We start from the raw sequence: 20,157 nt of genomic DNA on the forward strand, positions 1-20,157 counted from the left end.
ATGAAAACTGCAACTTATTTATACACTCTCCTGTCAATGGCCATTTGTATTATTTTAGATTTTTCTTAATACAAACAATATTAATGTGAATACTCAGTTATAAGAAATCCGGTACACACATCTGAGAGTTTCTAGGACACATGACTGGGCCAAAGGCCACACATATCTTCACAGTTACTAGATAATGCTAAATTGTTCATACTGCTGTTTTTATATAATCACATCCCACCTGATACTAATTCACATGACTTTACATTAGTATTAAAGTTATACTGAATTAATAAAACTCACTGAAAAATACTTCTTCTTTTCCTTTTATCAGAACAGTAAGTATAAAATGGGAATTACTGCCTTTTGAGTATTTAGCAGAATCTCCCTCAAAAACCAAACAATTTTGGTGACTTGGGGGGAAGAAAGGATAGATTTTAAACTACTTGTTAATTCCTTTAATGATTATATGTCTAACAGTTTTGAGAAATAATATTTATAAAAATTCTCCATCTAAATTTTCTAAAGGATTGATATAAAGTGCTAAATTTAATTATTACTAATTATGGGGGATGTCCACCACATTTATAGTTATATTGTCTACTCTAATTCTTAAAATTATCTATCTGTGCCTTAACTCTTAGAAATTTAATTGTTCTTGGGATTTGTATATTTCACTAGTTCTTTTTTAAATTATTTTTTATTTATTATCTTTTCATCCTTTTGGGGGGGAGGTAATTAGGTTATTCATTTTTTTAACATAGGTACTGGGGATTGAACGCAGGACCTCAGGCATGATAGGCATGCACTCTACCACTGAGCTATACCCTTGCCCCCTTTATTTCATTCGTTTTTAAGAATAATCAGCTTTTGGTTTTATTACTTCTGTTTCTCTGTTTATTTCATTAATATCTGCTCTTATTTTTATTATTTTTCTTCTTTTAAACTAGTTCAGTAGTTTTTGTCTACTTCTTAGATGCTCATCTCTTTAATTTTCATTCTTTCTTTTCTAAATTAAGCACTTCCACAAGTATTATACAAGTTGCAACTCAGAACTGTAAGTATGCATTGTTTTCATTCTTGTTCATTTCTAAGTATTTCCTCATTTCTTTTTGACCCATAATTTAGAAGACTTATTTTTATAAAATCTCCATCAGACTACAGGTGGTGGTAAACTTTTTCTATTGAATCTAACTTTATTGCATTGTGTTCACTATTACATAATTTCTTTGGTATTTGTGGGCATTCGTTTTGTGACCTAGTACATTCCATAAAAATTGGATAGCTGTCCTATGTGCCCTTGAAAAGAATGTGTATTCTAATCATTAGCATTTAACATATTTTAGATCAAGCTTAGTAGTTGTGTTATTCAAGTTCATTACATTTTTACTAATTTTTTGTTTAATCTGCAAACTATTAAGATGTTAAAATTTTCTACTTTAATTATGGATTTATCCATTTCTCCTGGATATTCTATTAATTTCTGCTTCATATTTTTCATGGCTACATTGTTAAACTCATTTTAAGTTCAGCACTGTTTTACATCTCTTGTGAACTGCTCTTTTTCAAAAAGGGCAATTTCTTTCTTTAGTCTTAATAATGCTTTTTTTCCTTAATGTCTGTGTTGAATGATATTAATATAGAATTATTTTGGTTGGTATTTGCCTACTATATTTTGACCTTCTTTGCTTCAACTTTTTTGTGTCACTATTTTATGTATGCCTCTTATAGATAGGATATAACTAAAATTAATGATTAAAAAAGAAATTTAACAGTTTGTCTTGATTGTCAAGTTTACACCATTTACTTTTATGGTGAAGTTGACTCCTTTGTATATTGAGATTTATTCCTATTACTTTATTTTGTTTTCTTTACACTATCCTTATTTTTTTTCTCATTTGCTTTTCTATTGTATTAGTCAAATTTTCCTTATTTCTTTTCTTTCTCATTATTAGTTTAAAAGCTAAATATTCTATTTCTTTTAACTGCAACTTTGGAAACAGGCATACACATTAAAAAAATGTGTCTACACTCCTTTGCTATAATACAAAGACCTCAAAAGGCTTTAGCTTCAATCACCCTTTCTCACTCTGATATTGTTAGATAGTATTTTAGTTCCATTTTACTTTCCAGGGTGGGCTGCAGCCAGAACTGATTGTTAAGCTTCAGATTCTTTGTAATTCAATTGTTAAAACACTGCTGTTATTAAAAAATTGAATTATATAAACTTGCAGTTAAGTAAATTATATTAAAAATAAGGAAATAACTACTCAAAATCCATCACTTTCCAAATATTTTACTACATTTTACTATTAGTATTGGTGTTTTTAAAGCCATTCACATCTATTGTGTCTATCTAGTAGAAATACTACATAATGGTGTGCATCTCTTCCCAATTCTGCATTCAGTGGTATCACATTGATAGTTTTAAGTTGGCCATGACGGGATTATTTATCTCAGAGAAAGCAGGCTCCTCTTCTTTCCCTGCAAAAGCCAGTTGTTAAACATAGTCCAGAACACAACTGTCACCCTATATAGGTCATTAATACTGCTGCTCCTGTTTCATGTAGTTAAGGTTTATTTACCGATTTCTGTGCTTACTTTGGCATTCTGCATCTCACTCCTGCCTTTAGGTTCAGTTTCCATCCTGCATGATAGTGGGCCTAGATCTGCAGCTCCCCTGTTGGTATTAAAATACAGGTACCTAGGTTAAGGGAATGGGCTCTCATGCCCGCCCTAGGAGCCAGCAGTGGCTTTAACTCATGACTTACTCCCCTTGATTTTAGGCTGTTCCTTGTTTATAATCCTTAGTGAGCTCCTTTTCTTTGAAAGAGCAGCTCTGTATGAAACGCTTTCAAAATTTTATTCTACTCGGCATGTTCAGAATTTTGCAATACAAAGGCTTTCAGATTATCTCAGTCTGACTTTTTGCTGGTAGTTGGAACCAGAATTCTTCTTTAATAGGGTATTAAAGTTTTCTTCAACTAGTTTATACGCATTTTTGTAGCTATTAATAACGGGATATTTTTCTTTATATTTTCTAATCAGTAGCTGTTTCTCTACAGGAAATCTCATATTTGTAAAATTACTTTGTAACCATTTTCCTCCATGTATTTTTTATTATTCTAATATCTCTATTGCTAATTCTACTGGGCTTTCCCTATATAGATCATCTATGAGTAATGATAATTTGAAAGAAAGAGTAGAAGGGAAAATAGATAATACAGTGGAAAAGAAGAGGTTACAACTCAAGATGTTAGAGTTTATTTTCCATTCTGTCATGTACTTCACTTGCCAACTACAATGCTTAACACACAAGAGCAGCTAAAATAGCTGCTTTTTTTAAAAGAGTGTGAGAAACATATGTGGAATCTGATTAGGCAATCACTGCATTTTCACAAACCAAAAATCTTCTATAAAATTAATCATAGGAACTAATATCTCAAACATATGAATGAAACGGCATACAGGAGAATAAATGGCTTATTTTTATATTAAAACATAAAATTAGAAAAAGTTTAACAAACAAAAGCCTCTCCTATAACTTGGTCTGATTCTTAATTAAGAGGAGGACAATCCAAGAATAGAAAGGAAGTAGCAATAGGTAAATACTTATATTCAGCTAAAAGATCTCTTGGTAGTGACAGTCCAAAGGCAGTAACTAGAACCAAATCAAATGACTTTTGACAACTGATAAATACCTTCTGTTCCAGGGTTAGTTGATATTTTTGTTTAACTCTCTTACACTTGTTGAACCAACTATTCTCATCCATGATGAAAGGAGGCCCGACGTTCTCTGGAGTGCTGCTTTCACTACCACTGCTTCCCAAAGTCCTCAGCTCTTCCTCATCACTGCTGATACTATCAGAACTGAGAAGATTAAAATTTTTTAAAGAAATAAAGTTCATAATATGTTCCACTTTGACTTTTTAAGAAATACTTCTCTATTTGCAAGCTATTTGGGAGCAAGCTCCAAAATATTCAGCACTAACTATACATATAATAAAAATATTATAAAGACTTAAAAAAAAAAAAAAACACAAGCCCAGAAACTAACAAGGGCTAGCTGACTCCCTCTCACAATGTCAAACCTAGAGATGCTACAGAAGTTCAAGTGAGGTCTACAGATTTTAATTAGAATTAACATAAAAACTGTGAGAATGTCCAGAGAAGAGAGCCAGAAATTCCACATGTGCTGGGAAGAGCTTTATAGCTGGTATCTTTTCACTGCCCCATGTGGATCAATGCCTGTCCAATCTCCACTGCAAGGCAGAAAATAGCACTGTCACCCTATTGCCAGTGAGGTATAATGTCAGGGTAGTGCTCAAGGTCAGCTCAGCTTTGACAAAGAGAAGATAACAAGAGGTTCAGAAAAACCAGTCACTTCTAACTCTTTTTTGTTAGGGGAAGAAGGAGAGGCAAAGGTGAAGCAGAGAGAATATTCATTACAATCCTTATCTAAAATTCCTCATGACATCAATATGTTAGAGGAGTACAGAATAAGGTGGGGAAAAAAAGAGGGGGAGAAACTAAACGAAGAGCAAAGTGTGCTAAGATGGTCGTCTGGTTTAGAAGAAAAATATAGGTATTAATATACTTAAAAAGGAATAGGGGAAATAAATTTTAAAATATGAGCAATGGTACTAACTTATAACAAAGAACGCATAAAAATAGTCTATATAAACTTAAGGTATAAAAAGAAACTCTGATACGTCAAAGAGAGGAGCAAAATATAAAAATAGAGCAAATTCAAAACAAAAAATTAGATGACAGAATAAACCCTAATATAAAAGAAATTACAAAAATCTTAAGTGGGTTAAACTCAGCAACCAAAAGTCAGATTCTCAGGTTTGATTAAGACAAATAAGGGCCAACAATAAGTTGTCTACAAGATACATATGACTATATAACAATTAAAATGAAAAAGATGGAAACACACCAGGAAAATATGAACCAAAAGAATTCCAGTTCAGAAGTTATAATTTCATAGGTTAATCTACATATAATGGTACAAAATACAATAAAGAGCAAAGAAAGATATATATTTCATCCCCCACGATCTGTGTTTGCATCTGTTGGGCTCCTGAGTCTGGAGTCCAAGCATGTTGCAGATTTGAATCACAGACCTCTGCATAAAGAAAGGTCCAACCGTGGAGATGTTCTCGGTCGATGATCTAGAAAACAAACCAATAAGAAAACACACACTAAAAGGAAATTTGCCTGTCACATTTGTGGCTTTGGGTGACTTGCAGAAAAGAAAGCAGGGTATCATGATAAAGTTCTACCTTTGAAAAACAGGCAAAGAACTTTAAAAAAATGTTATTTGACATTAAAAATTAAATGGATGAGCTAAAAGATACAAATGAACATGGAATTTGTAAAATATAAAGTAGATATAAATAAATTACAATATTTATTACAGATTTTTTAAATGCTAAGAAAAAACAACTGCTATATCAGGATAGTATATACAGCAAAATTACCTTCCCAGAAAGAGGGCAGTATGAGCATATTTTCAGAATACTAAAACCTGAGGGACGTACTAACTAAGTCTCACTAAAAGAACTTACAATTATATTTCAGGAAAAAAGAAAATGATCCAAGAAGGCACACTCAGCAAAGAAAATGGTTAACTTCTAGGTAAACCTAAATACTGAGAGTGTAAAACACTAACAATGATGCCTACTTCATGGAATTTTAAATAAATCAATGGCAAACCTAAAATTCTCGACAGTGATAGCATATGTCAAGAATGAAATGACCTGAATTAAAACAATAAAAGGTCCTCATTTATCTGGGTAAGTGGTAAAGATATTAACTTTAGCCTTTGTTAAATTTTACATATGCATAGTCAAATTAATGGAGTACCAATAAAAGAAGAGTAGCATGTAAACTATAAACTAGTAGACGAATAAAATGGAGGGAGAGGGAAAATCAATTCCCCCCAAGAAAAAGAAGATAAAAAGAGTAGAAAAAGAAATTAGGACAAACAGAAAGCAAAAAGCACAATAGGAGATATCAATCCAAATAGATCAGTAAATAATCCTAAGCACCTCAGTTAAAAGACAAAAAGCCCATTAGGCTTGATTTTTTTTTAACTCCATTTAATTACTATTTTGAAAAGATATACTTAAAAACAAAAGTTAAAAGAACTGTATTTCATAAATTCCTGCTATTTTTTTTTCACTAATATGTCTGAAATCAGGGTATAGATTACAAGTGATATATTACTACTGCTGTTAAGCCATTTTCTCACATATTAAAGTCTCTGAATTGAGATACATTTACAATGGAAGGCATGTCAGATTAGATAAAATATGGTTTAAAAAAGATTAAAAGATACTAGAAAATTATTAACCTAAGGGAAACTGGTTGGAATCTATTAATATCAAACAAAATGAATTTTAAGAAATTTAAAAAATTACTACATAATTATGGTTACTACATATTGATACTAATTCAAGATAAATTAAGAATTCTAAACCTGTATGCATCTAATAAGTTAGCATCAAAAAATATGCAGTAAAAATCACAAGTAGTTAAAGGAAAAATTGACAAATCAAATATCATAATAAAAGAATTTACTGAATCATCTCAACAATTAGAAGGCTGAAACAGGGACAAATAAAAAAAGATATAAAATATTAGAACAATACCATTAACAAGCATAATCTAATGAATACAGGACCCAATCATTGGAATACCAACCTATTCTAGATTATTTCTCAACAAATTGCAAGGAACTATTATTATACAGACCATTATGCAGACCATGCTCACTAATCACAACATTAACAAAGGCCCTGAAAATTTAAAATTACACTCCAAATAATCTTTGGTCAAAAAGTTGTAATGGAAACTGTATTAAAACAGCAAAAATAAAAATAATTTATCAAACTTTTAAGATGCACTTCAAGCAATATTTATAGCCTTATATACTTATAAAAAAGAAGTAAATGAAAGTACAGAGAAAGATAAGATCAAAAAAGCTCTCAACAAACTGGGAATAGAGGGAACATACCTCAACATAATATAGGCCATATGTAGTGAGCCCACAGCTAATATCACACTCAATGGAGAAAAGCAAAAAAAAAAAAAAAAAAAAAAAGCTCTCTTCTAAGATCAGGAATAAGACAAGGATGCACACATTCACCTACTTACATTCAACATATAATTCAACATAGAGGTCTTAACCAGAGAGCAATTCGGCAAGAAAAAGAAATGAAAGACATCCAAGTCAGAAAGGAAAAAGTGAAAACTGTCACAATTTACAGATGATATTATATTATATATAAAAAACCCTAAAGACTCTATACACACAAACCTGTTAGAACTAATCAATTAAGCAAAATTGCAGGATAAAAAATCAATTTAAAAAATCAGCTGCATTTCTATATACTAATAACAAATTTTCAAAAAGAGAAGTTAAGAAAACAATACCATTTACAATTGCATCAAAAAGAATAAAACACCTACGAATAAATTTAACTACGAAGGTGAAAGACTTGTACACTGAAAATTGTAAGATGCTGACGAAAAAAACTGAAGATAAAATTAAATGGAAAGATACTTGGTGCTCATGAATTGGAAGAATTAATACTGCTAAAATGTCCATACTACATACATCAATCTACAGATTTAATACAATCCCTATAAAAATTTCAATGCATTTTTCACAGAAATAGAACAATCCTAAAATCTGTATAGAAACACAAAATTCCCCTAAGAGCCAAAGCAATATGGAGAAAGAATAACAAAACTGGAGACATCACACTTCCTGATTTCAAAATATATTACAAATCCACGGTAATCAAAACAGTACAGTGCTGGCAAAAATACAGACATAGAGATTAATAGAATAGAACAGAGAGCCCAGAAATAAACCCATGCACATATGGTCAATTTAATGACAAAGGAGATAAGAATATACAATGTGGGAAGGATGGTCTCTTCAGTAAATGGTGCTGAGAAAACTGGTCAGCCACATACAAAAGAATAAAATTGGACCCCTATCATACATCACACACAGAAATAAACTCAAAATTGATTAAAGACTTGAACATTAGACCTGAAAATGTAAAAATCCTAGAAAAAAACACAGTAGGTAAGCTCCTTGACATCTATCTTGGCAATGATTCTTGGATTTGACACCACACAAAAAAAAAAAAAAAAAAAAAGAGCAAATAAAAAAAAGCAAAAGCAAAAATAAGCAAATGGGACTCATCAAATTAAAGGCCTCTGCACAGCAAAGGAAATCATCAAGAAAATGAAAAGGCATCTCCCGACTAAATGGAAGAAAATATGTGCATATATCTGATAAAGGGTTAATATTCAAAATACATAAAGAACTTATACAACTCAATATCATAAAAACCTGAACAATTCAACTGAAAAATAAGCAGAGGAACAGAAAAGACATTTCTCCAAAGAAGATACACAAATGGCCAATAGATGCATGAAAAGTTGCTCAACCTCACTAATCATCAGGGAAATGCAAATCAAAATCACAAGATTATCACCTCATATCTATCAGAATGGCTATCATCAGAAAACAAGAGATATGCTGGCAAAGATGTGGAGAAAAGGAAACCTGTCTGTATTGCTGTGGGAAGGTCAACTGATATAGCCATTATGGAAAACAATATGGAGGTTCCTCAAAAATTAAAACAGAACTACCATACGATCCAGCAATCCCATTTCTGGGTATATACCCAAAGGAAATTAAAACAACCTTGAAGAAATATCCCATGTTTATTGCAGCATAAGCAATCAAGATATGGACACAACTTCAGTGTCCACCAACAGACGAATAGGTAAAAAAGACATGGCATATATATACAATGGAATACTATTTAGCCATAAGAGATTAGGAAATTCTGCCATTAGCGACAACATGAACATGTTGCTGGAGAATAGATTCTTGCCTCCACAGGAAAGAATTCAAGAGCAAGGCACAGTAAAGTGAAATCAAGTTTATTTAGAGATACACACTCCATAGGAAGAGTGAGGTCCATCTCACTCAGAAGGAAGAGCAGCTTAGGAGATACACACTCCATAGACAGAATGCAGGCCATCTCAAAAGGGGAGAGGGAGAGAGATCGAGAGGTTTGGAGGTGTTTAGTTTTTACAGGTTCAGTAATTTCATATGCTAACAAGTGGGAGGATTATTCCAGCTACTCTGGGGAAGGGGCAAGGATTTCTAGGAATTGGGGCCCCACCCACTTTTTGATCTTTTATGACAACCTAGGAACTGTCATGGCACCTATGGGTGTGCCATGAGGCTCAAGGTCTACTGGAAGTAGGATCTTCCACCATCTTGGTTCTAACCAGTCTGTCCTCAATTGCTATGTCATTCTTTCAGTGGTTGTGCTCTGCCTCCTTCCCTCTCGTCTCAAGAGGGCAGGGAGAAAGACATGAGGTCAGAGAGGTACTGGACACCAGATCAACTAAGGAATTTGTTCTTTACTTTGAGTCAGAAGGAAAGAAACTACTGGAAAGTTTTGAGCAGAGAGAAAAAATGATTTGACTTACATTTCAAAAGGATCACTTTGGCTGCTCTACGTGAATAAACTATAGAAGTCAAAGGTAGAGCATGAAGATCTTCAGGTTTAAATTGAGGAGGTGATAGTGGCAGTGCCAAAGGATTTTCTAATGGATCACATGTGGATTGTGGAAGAGATCATTCAACAATGACTCCAAAGCTTTGAGCATCAGAAACTAGAATGGTAAACTACCATTCTTGGAATGGCAAAGACTAAGGAAAGGAAAAGAAAGGGTTTTTTTTGCACAAGGGTGGTGGGGTGGTGGATAGGTGGGTAATTAGGAGTTCAATTTTGTACATGTTACATCTGAGGTGTTTATTACACATCCAAGTGGAAGTGTTAAGTTGGCAGCAGGATGTATCAGTCCAGGATTTGTAGTAGTGTTCCAGGTGGAAATCATACATTTGGGAAAAAGCAGCATGTAGATAGTATCTGAAGCCATGAAACTGGATGAAACTACTTGGAGAGTGAAGGTAGACAGAGATTATTCAGGACTGATCTCTGAAACAGTCCAGCATTTATAGGTTGGGGAGATGAGGAGAAAGCAGTGAAGGAGAGTAAGAAGGAGCAAAAAGGAAGAAAATAAGAAGAGTGCTGAGCAAGAGCAATCACATATATCAGACAGCGATCAAGGGTCAAGTAAGGTGAGGAAATCAACTCCTGGATTTGGCAATGAGACTTTACTGCTGATTCTGAAAAGAGCAGTTTCAGGGGTAGGTATTAAAGCTCATTCCAATAGTTCAAGAGAGAATGGAGGCAAAAAAATGGAGAGTGACAGTTTTGTAATAAAGGAAGGGGGACTGAGAAATAACTAGAAGTGGATGTGGGGTTAGGAAAGTTTCTATGTTTCATTTTTTAAGATAGTGAAAATAACAACATACTTGTATGCTGTGATGTGTAGAAAGATATAGAAAAAAGAAAAGTAATTGAAGGGGGCACTTGCCAGAGCAAAGACAGAAGAGAGCTGATTTGATGCAGTACACAGGCCAAAGGATAGGGCTTCTGAGCAAATGATTAGTTTATCCCTGCTAAGTGGGGGACAAGGCAGAGTGAAGGACGGTTGGTTCCAGAAGCCCCGGCAGATACCAAAATCCATAGATGCTCAAGTCCCCTATATGTACAAGTCTCATATACATTAGATCCATAGTTGGTTGAATTCATCGATGTGAAACCTGCAGATGTGGACGGCCAACTGTTTAAGGAATGCTACATCTAGCAAGGGCAATTTAACAGCATACTTGATCATTTACAGTCTTTTTAACTCAGTAATTCTGTTTGTAGAAAATTTCTAAGTACAAAGATTTAGCAATAAGAATGTCATATTTAAAACTGAAAAACTGAAGACATTATAAAGGGCAATAATCTTCACTTATTACTAGACTTTTTTTGGCCTAAAATCCATTCAAGAAAAAGTGTTCAAGGATGTTTAAAGTTATATCAAGCAGTTAACTCAGAAAAACACAACTCTTTTCTCACTGGTACACAAACTAAAACTTAATTAAACGAATTTTAAATATGAATTATATTCTATGATGTTTTCTATTAACATCTTTCATAATTTCGCTTCAGATGGATAAAGCTCTATTTCAAAAGACTAATAGCAAACAAACATTTTTTAAAGTTCAGCTTCACCAGCAATCAAATAAATGCAAACCAGAACAACAACAGAATACTATTTTTATTTATAGAATTAGCCACACTTTTAACACTTAGTTGGAAATGGCGGAGGCAGGTACTCTCAAATATCACTGACAGGAACTGGGTATGGCCTCTGTGCAGGGTGGTCTGACAGCATGTTTCAAAAGCTTTAATAACATATATGCTGTTTATCCCAGAAATTCTACTTTCAGGATTTTATCTTAAATAATTATTGTTACACATAAAAAAATGTAGTTACAAGGACACTAAGTGCAATACTATGTGTGACAATGAACTGAATGTACTCCAAAAGTCCAATGATAACTAGGTTAACATTATATAGATAATGAAATTCTACTCCGTTTAGGAAATGAGGCCATGGAAGGATAGTTAAGGACATGCAAAAATGTTCAGTATACAGTATTAAGGGAAAAAATCAGTTACATGTACACTGTGATTCCACTTTAAAGAAAAATATTCCTGTGCATAGAAAAGGCTGAAAGCTATCCATCAAAACATTAAGGCTTCTAGCAGCTGCTTCTTAAAGATAAGATTATGAGTGACTTAAGTTTTCTTCTACTTTCTACATTTCTGTATTTTCTAATTAATTATTCTACAATAAATACACATTGCTCTCCAAATAAGTTAAAAGCAGTAATTTGAGGAGGGACAGAATCTCTCTGGTTTTTTAAAATCAGGAATTAAATAGAGTTTTGTTTTTTTTTTTAATGTGTTTAAAACAGGTATACTTGGATGGAAGCAGTTCAATTTTTAAAATATTGGTACTTTACGACTATTAGAAGAATTTAAATCGTTCTAAAAAGAAAAACTCTGTGGTGAGTAATGCTAACTGGGTCATGACTAGGTTGAATTGGTATTTTCCTTCTCGTTTTAGTACTCTTTATATAACAAGATGGTAGGAATCCTTTAGTATATAAAGGAGAGGAAGATATACATACATGTTTAGATTGGTGCATCAAAGAGGAAATTGTATTTAAAATCAGACAAAACAGGGATAAGCAGCTGGGGGCACAGAATATATACTATAAATTCATTCTTGGGCACCAACTGAGAAGATTCCACTATCATACCTTTTAAATGCATTGTATTAGTCTCTTATGTAAGTAAGAGAGGAAAATTTGTATTTACATTTATCTTCATATTTTAAGTAATTTCCTAAGTCACTAAAAATAGCCTTTTTATCTGCATGTTGATGACCAAACTCCTTTCTCCAGCTGGCATTGTACTCTTTAATTTCAGACTTGTGACCCACTTTGCACAAACAGGCTGTGTGATTATGAACAAGTTATGTAACCTCTCTGTATTGCAGTTTTCTCATTTAAAATAAGGACAGTGGTGCCTACCTCACTGGATTTTGAGGAGAGTAATGAGTTAATAGAAGTAAAGTACTTAGACCAATGCCTGATATATAATAAACATTCAATAAATATTACTATTATTTTTACTAGTATTATTTTAAACTATTTATATTCACAAAATGTCCTATAATTTAACATATGCCAAAACAGTATAATTTTATGTTTTATTCAAAATATCTCTTGGTGTATTACTTTCCTAAAACTGATGTAGTAGAATTATCATCCCTCTTCCCAAGGGATGCACTTATTTAAGTTAGAAATCTTGGTACCATAATACTCTATTCATCCTTCTCCTTCATCTTCTAAAATATCTTCACACTCCTGGCTCTGAAATCACAGTGACTTCTCTCACTAGATGGTGATTATCTTCAGTAGAGTGACTGTATTTCTCTTTAGAAGTTCACGAAGTTCCTATAACTCTTGACATCTATGTATCCCTCGCACCTAGGAAAGATTCTTTCCTACATGAGACACTCAATAAATGCATCTTGAGTGTGTGTGTGTGTGCATGTGTGTGTACATACATATATACACTGCATACATACATACTGTACTCACTCGCTCTCTCCCTTGCAGCTTTGGCCTGATCATAACATTTAGAAGTACATAAGAGCATTATTCTATTCACAAAATCAACTATACAAGCAGCTTTTCAGAAAATCTATAGACTTCATCTGATTAATTTTCAATGCTAATGAGATTAGGAAATCCATAACTCTCACACAATACTGGTAGTAGGATAAACTAATACAACTCTAAGGACAGACTTCAAGAGCCACAAAATTTTTCACTGCACTTACCTGAATAACTCTAAATTCACAACAGAAACAAAAAGAAAATTTATTTACACAAAACTGTTCATTGTTGTGTTCTTTACAATGGCAATAAAATGAAAAACAATCTAAATAATGAATTATAGTTTTGAAACCTCAATGGACTATCATAGAGCTTTTAAAATTATTATATTGACTACAGCAGTAGAAATATATGCTGTTTTTTTAAAAACTACATTTATGCTAGGATTACACTTGTATAAAAAGAGTATACTTATATACTAACAAAGCAACTGAAGTTTATATTTTTGAATGATTTCTGTTACTGAAATGTTTTATAAAAAGTAGTTTTAATCAGATGAATATATTGCATAACAAGACATTCAATTATAAGTTAAGATTTCAATAACATATTTCAAAATGTCAAATACCTTTGAGTAAACTTCAAATACGGTGTGTAGTCTATTACAGCAGGAAAGCTGCCATCCAATCCTTCTCCCTTTAGACAGAAGCTAGGACAATAGACAATAACTGTATTAATATATAAAATTTTAAATCAAAGTGTTATAAACAATCTCTTGTTAGAGACAACTGTTTCATCAAATTACAGGTGAGCTTTTAATTTTTTTTTATTTGTAATTTAAATGTGACTTGGTACAAATAAACATCAAATAAAGATATTCTACCTTCAATACCAATGACAAAGGCTTGCACAAGTTAATAACACTGTTACATAAATATATCATGCAAAAGTAAAACTTACTGAGAAATCTGATCAAACTTTGTTTATTCATTTCATAACTATCTTGGTCTTTACTAGACTCTTACAACATCACTAGAGAATTTTCAAATGAAGACTTGTTCACATTTAAATACAAATTCTCAGGTGGCACTGAATATATTCTAAAAAGAACTGAGTAATTAGAAAATGAGGGTTTTCTAAACTACCTCAATAGGTGAAAGGTTGGATCTTATACCTAAAAAGAATGCTAAACAACTTCTGAACTCCAGGCAATCCATTTTGAAGCCGTCGCAACAAGGAAAAGGTTAAGTGACTTGCCCAAAGTCATGCTGCCAGTAAAGAAACTGGGTCTCCTGGTCCCCCAATCCAGTAATCTTTGTTCTGTATAATCTTATATCCAACTGGATTTTTTAAAACATTGTTTAGTTTATTGTTAAAAGGAAAAAAGTACATCTTTGTAGGAAGATAAACACAGGAACATTTATAAGATACAAGTTGATCTTTCAAAGGAAAAAATTCATACATGCACTACTAACTTCTGGTTTTGGGGGGGAAGTTTATCTGTTGAAATACTTATTCTAATATATTAATACCAAGGGTATGTTTGTATTTATACAGATTTGAATAAGGAGAGAATCAAGGTGGCAACATTTTATATAGACTTTCCTTCATTTATAGAAATATTACTAATGTACCTTTAAGACATCTGCTTTCTATACAGTATCAATGGGTTACAATAAACCAAGAGTTTAAGTTTAGATATTTGTCCCAGTAATATTTTCAACTGAAAAATAAAATTGTGAAGAATTTACACAGAGTCAGCAGCAGGCCATGTAAAAAGTTAATCCCTTAGCGGGATCATAAAGACAACCATCATACTGCATCTATTATGTTCATCCTAAACAAAAAAGCTAATTAATATAATTCTACTTCATTAAACTTGAAATCTATAAGGTAAAAAATACTTTGAAAAGCAAGCGATTTACTAGAAAAAGGTAACCTCAGTGAAAATGAGTAGCATTATTTTTAATTCAAGAAGTAAAAGTAGATTTTCATTTAAGTATTATATTTGTTTTGTTAATATTCTTAGATTTTTAAGTGATACATTTCACTAAAATATAATACTTCATTCTTATGCTTGAGTTCTTGCTATAGACAAAATTTTTACTTTTAGTATAATGGAAAATCGTGGATCAACTGAAGAAATGCAAAAGGATGCTCCCTTCAACCTAAAAAGAACTTACAACATCCATTTTTAGTACTTGTAATCTTAGTTTAGAATCAATTCATCTTGTTGATAATAAAAGCAAATATTAACAATTTTATTAAAATTCTAGATACATAACAAGAAACAAGATACTGAAGATAGCCTGTCAATACCCTCTTTATCTCAACGTATGAGATAATGAAAATCTTTTTGGCTTTGAATCTACTTGTCTTCCTCATTTTAAAGCAGTAGTTGAAAAATACTAAGAGGTAAGGTCCGAAACCTTCCTTCAGTGCTACCAGAATACATGATTTTTCTGCTTGGAGGGATGTGGTCCAAGCTTTCTTTTTACCCAAACTAGAGAGCAAGCCTGGCAGTTAAATCCTTAAGTTTGAGATAGCCTTTTCTGAGAGCAAACTTATTTAGAAAAGCAGTGTCATTCCAAAGGGAACCTCATTAATCAAATCAATATCCAACTGTGTGCCCTACTTAGAAATCTGAAGGAAAAGAATCACAAGTAGAAATTACTATGAAGTAGAAGAATTTCAAATCAGAATACATATAGATGAAGCACCTGAAATCAATAGCATTGAGTCCAAGCAGCATACCAGCAAGCATATTTGCTTCCTCACCCAAGACAATTGCTCCATCTTCATAAAATCTCCTAAAAAATGAAATGGGTGAATACACAAATATTAAAAACAGACTGAAGTTTCATCTAGAGAAATCATTTAGAGACCAAACTAAAGTGGAAAGAACTGAATTTTATTTAACTTGTCAAAACAAAAACATACTTGGATCACTTAAATCCTGTAGCTATTTAGGAAAAAAAAAAGTGCCACTGTAACATTATCAGTGTTTCTATCTCTCTTAAAAAGAATCTCCAAAGTGACTCATTCAGTGGACCTCGAGTGTCTAACATTTTTCCGTAACAGTGAACCAATATAAATGGAAGCTGAAAAGTGGCAAGTTCAGTCATTTATACAGGTCTATTTTCAAAACGATGTAGACTATTATTCTATACAAAGAACAAACACAAACATACATTCTATTTTTCTATAATTCCAAGGGTTATTAACTAAATTAAGAACTAAGAAGGTGTGATTAATAGTAACTCATGCTAATCTTTAATAGGGCAGATGGGCTGCCAAGGTAGCTGCACATGAAATATAAAAAATTCATTATCTCCTTGACAAAATGTGAATATGAATCTATCTTTGCTAATCCCTGTAAAGCCTTTTGTTTAGGTTAATGTCAGTTTTTAAAATACTAAAGTTTTATTTTAAAATAAATACTTTGAAAAAATATCATTTAATATATGCTTAAGGTATTTTTCTACAAAAGAACGTAAAATCACTGAATTTACTTTTTAAAAAATATTACCATGCAAAAACTAGTTTATGTTCAGTAACGAAGATAATTAAATTGTTATAGTTATTTATATTATACACTGGCAGTCAACACCACTCTGTAACATCCCACTAAAAGGAAAACATTTTAGAAAATGAAATTTGTCTTGCTCTTTTCCATATTTATGAGTTTATAAAGGCTGCATATAAAGTTTATATGCTCGTAATCCTATCATCAATTTTAAAGTTTACAGTTTACCAAATATTTTTACAAACATATTATTTGATACTTGCAAAGCCCATGAAGTAAACGCAGGAGGAATTGTCATGCATTTCAAATTCACCATCAAGAAAAGAGTTAGGTCAAAACAATCTGCCCAAGCTTATGTTGATAAACTGCTCAAGGAGGAAACTCAATTATTCTTACTTTAAGTTCTATATATTTTCTATTAAACCATAATACTTCTTGTAAAACAAAAACATTTAAAGAGAATTTAACCTCTATTATGGTCCTTAAGAGATTTTAAGTGAATAAAAAGTACAAAGGAAAATAAGAGACAACTATTTACCCTCTGACGGATATTAAGGCTGCAAACAAAAATAGGTGGGAAGCCTAGCTTGAAGTAGATGTTTTCTGTTTCCTTGGAAATATGGGAATTGCTTTTATTGGTTTACACAAAGGGAGAAAAACTAACAATTCCAGCCTAACAAAGATTAGTAAACTAAACGGGAGGAATTTCTACATATTCAACTGAGGTGTTCCACCGAAAGGTAAAGATATTTAGGCAAATCTATATATCTGATATTTTGCCCCTGTTCCAACAACTAAGTTGGCTGTTGACAGAATCTTTTATCAACTCCTGGAAGATCTATGATTCCAATGGTTCTAAACTACAAGATTCTACAGGGCATGTGCATTTGTTTTAGTTTTTGATACTGACAGTCACCCATTATTCCCAGTTACTTCCCTACATAAGAAAAGGTCTACCTTTGTTTGCCACCTTGAGCCCACCATGCTTCTAAGTATATTCCAAGAGTCAGATCAAAACTATTCTTTTGGGGTGGGGGGGGTAAATAGGTTTGTCTATCTGTTTGTTTATTTAACATAGGTACTCCGGATTGAACCCAAGACCTTGTGCATGCTAAGCACCTGCTCTGCCACTGAGCTATCCCCTCCCCCCAGATCAAAACTATTCTTGCTTGCTTCCTAATGTCAATCTTGTTTTAGGAACTATTGGAGAATACCTAAAACAAATAAAAACTAACTGGTCTTAGGAATTTTTTTTAAGTCTAAAGGTCATTTATATGTTTGTATGTCGTATTGTTTTAATGAGCTTTTTTGCTTTTGTTTTACTAATGATTTTTTTAGCTAACCAATATAAATGAAGTGCTTGCTCAGTGTGAAATCAGTAATTCCACTCAAATAAAATCACACCTGAAGCATAATATTGCATAGATCTGATTTACTGCAACAGAGGGGGAGAGGAAGACAAATGAAGATGAAAGTCTAGTCAAGAGAACTGTTCTTTGTATGCTGAACTACTTCATTATTAGTTCTGGTTAAGAAAATAACACATTTTCAGTAAATGCACTTTTGAATTTGAGATAACACATTAAAAATAACTTAATTCAGTATTTAAATGAAGACTGAACTGATCTGAAAAAAGATGATTTTTTATCACTTAATCAAATATTTATTTAAGTCATTCACATGTATTAAAGAGGCAAAAGCTACTAGGAAAAAATAATTTATTATTCCCTTAATCAAACCAACATATCAACAATTTTGACTGAGAATCTGATTTCTGTTACCAATACTTTCAAAGACTTCTAAAGACTGTAAACTTTCAATATCTTCATTTTATCTCACCAAAAACCTGGAACATTAATAAAGTTTGCTTATATAACCAAGCTTATGTATCCAATGAGCCAAGAGCAAAGCCTAAGATGACTAATCCAATAACAGTAAGTTATAGACTAAAAAAATTCCCTTTCTTTTGTTGAAAATATGTTTCATTTTAAAGAAAATATTTTTATGAGAAGGATCTAACCAAAATAGTGTGCAGAATTGCAAAAGTGTATTATAAATATTGAAAGTACCAAGGTGAAAAATGTATTAAAAACTTCAATTTAAAGATTTATACATTAGACTGTATCTTTAAAGAAGTTTGTATTTCAGAAGCAAAGGAAAATTGTGAGCAACTATTTGATATCACTGTGATCTGGAAGAAAGGCCTCCACCTTCTATTAGGTATACTCTTTCCAATCACTTGTATATTGACCAGAAAAATATCAGAAACTAGAAAAGTATTTAAAATAATACCCTAATAAGAATAATACTTCTTTTCTTATCACATATAATTTAATTCTAATTGAAATAGGTCTCTGTAATGCTATCTTTAGTGTTCATTCTGTAAAACTATTTTAAAGCCTTTTGGGGACTTCAATAACAAATATCCTTTGTATGAGATCCAAAGTGAACAACCAGAATAGATTACATTGATAGTGCACAATATCATGTTTCAAAATTTCCTTTTCTGAGAGTCAGAAGTTATTCTACACGCTGAAAGTGCAATATTAAAATATGAGAAAGCTTATTTTATAAACCAAAGAAATTTCATTATCAACATTCTTATTCTCTTCACCAATTTATTCTTTATATAAGAAGCTTTAAGGGAGAAGATAAGAAGATTCTCCCTCATGACATACAAAACAGATTACAGCATTACAAATAAATGTTCTATTCAAAGTCAAACTGAGAAGGAAAAACTGGCCAAAAAAATACATCTCCAAAAAGCCTTGTTAAGAATTAATAAATTTAATTCATTAACTATTTTATCAACAAATATATAATGCAGCAAGAACTGTGCTAGGTACCAGAGATAAAATGGTGAACAAGCTAAACATGACCCCTCTTTATGGAGCTTCCAGTCTAGGGGAGAGGACAGGCAACAAACCAAAGAAAAAGATAACTAGAGATGACAACAAGTATGAAGTAAATAAATAGGCTGTTCAGGCAGAGAAAACCTAAAGGAGAACCAAACTTAGAAGAAAGTCATTAGGAAAGGCATTCTCAAGTATTTGGCCTGAGACCTTAGGCTCACAGAAGGCTGGTCACACAGGACTTTGTAGGCCACAAAACATTAATTATAATTGTGAACATTTACTAAGTGCCAGGCATAGTTATAAGTGTTTTACATTAATTATCTTCTTTAACTTTACCACCAAGTATTATGCCATGGAGGAGGTAAGCAATTTGCCGAAGATTTCACAGCTAGAAAATGGTAAAACCAGGATTTGACTCCAGGAAAGGTGTTCAGAGAGCCTGCTAGCTAAAGTAATGAGAAACCATCTCAGTGTTTAAAGTGGGAATTGACTGGATACCTCCTACTTTTAAGAAGATTGGCTGGAAACTGGGTGGCTACTGACAGGGGGCAAACTGGAATCTCAGTTGGGAAGCCAATGGAGTGGAGGTAAGAGAGAAGGCACGTATTACTGTTGCAGTCATGGTAATAAAGGTAAGTGGGTGGGTTCAAGAC

At 32.4% G+C, this 20,157-nt stretch overlaps 1 protein-coding gene across 5 annotated transcripts in view; it reads right to left on the reverse strand.

Annotated features, from left to right (window-relative positions):
• Positions 1–20,157, reverse strand: part of RUNDC3B (RUN domain containing 3B) — a 121,534-nt gene that overhangs the window by 38,268 nt on the left and 63,109 nt on the right. For all 5 annotated transcript variants that reach the window (XM_031454844.2, XM_031454840.2, XM_031454845.2 and 2 more), the window contains 3 exons: positions 15,844–15,933; positions 13,752–13,832; positions 3,690–3,858 (listed from right to left, as the gene is read on the reverse strand). In XM_031454844.2, the coding sequence (XP_031310704.1) occupies positions 3,690–3,858; positions 13,752–13,832; positions 15,844–15,933 (340 nt within the window). The remainder of the gene's footprint in view (positions 1–3,689; positions 3,859–13,751; positions 13,833–15,843; positions 15,934–20,157) is intronic.

The sequence above is a fragment of the Camelus dromedarius genome, chromosome 7 (assembly GCF_036321535.1).
Source record: "Camelus dromedarius isolate mCamDro1 chromosome 7, mCamDro1.pat, whole genome shotgun sequence".
Classification (NCBI taxonomy): Eukaryota; Metazoa; Chordata; class Mammalia; order Artiodactyla; family Camelidae; genus Camelus; species Camelus dromedarius.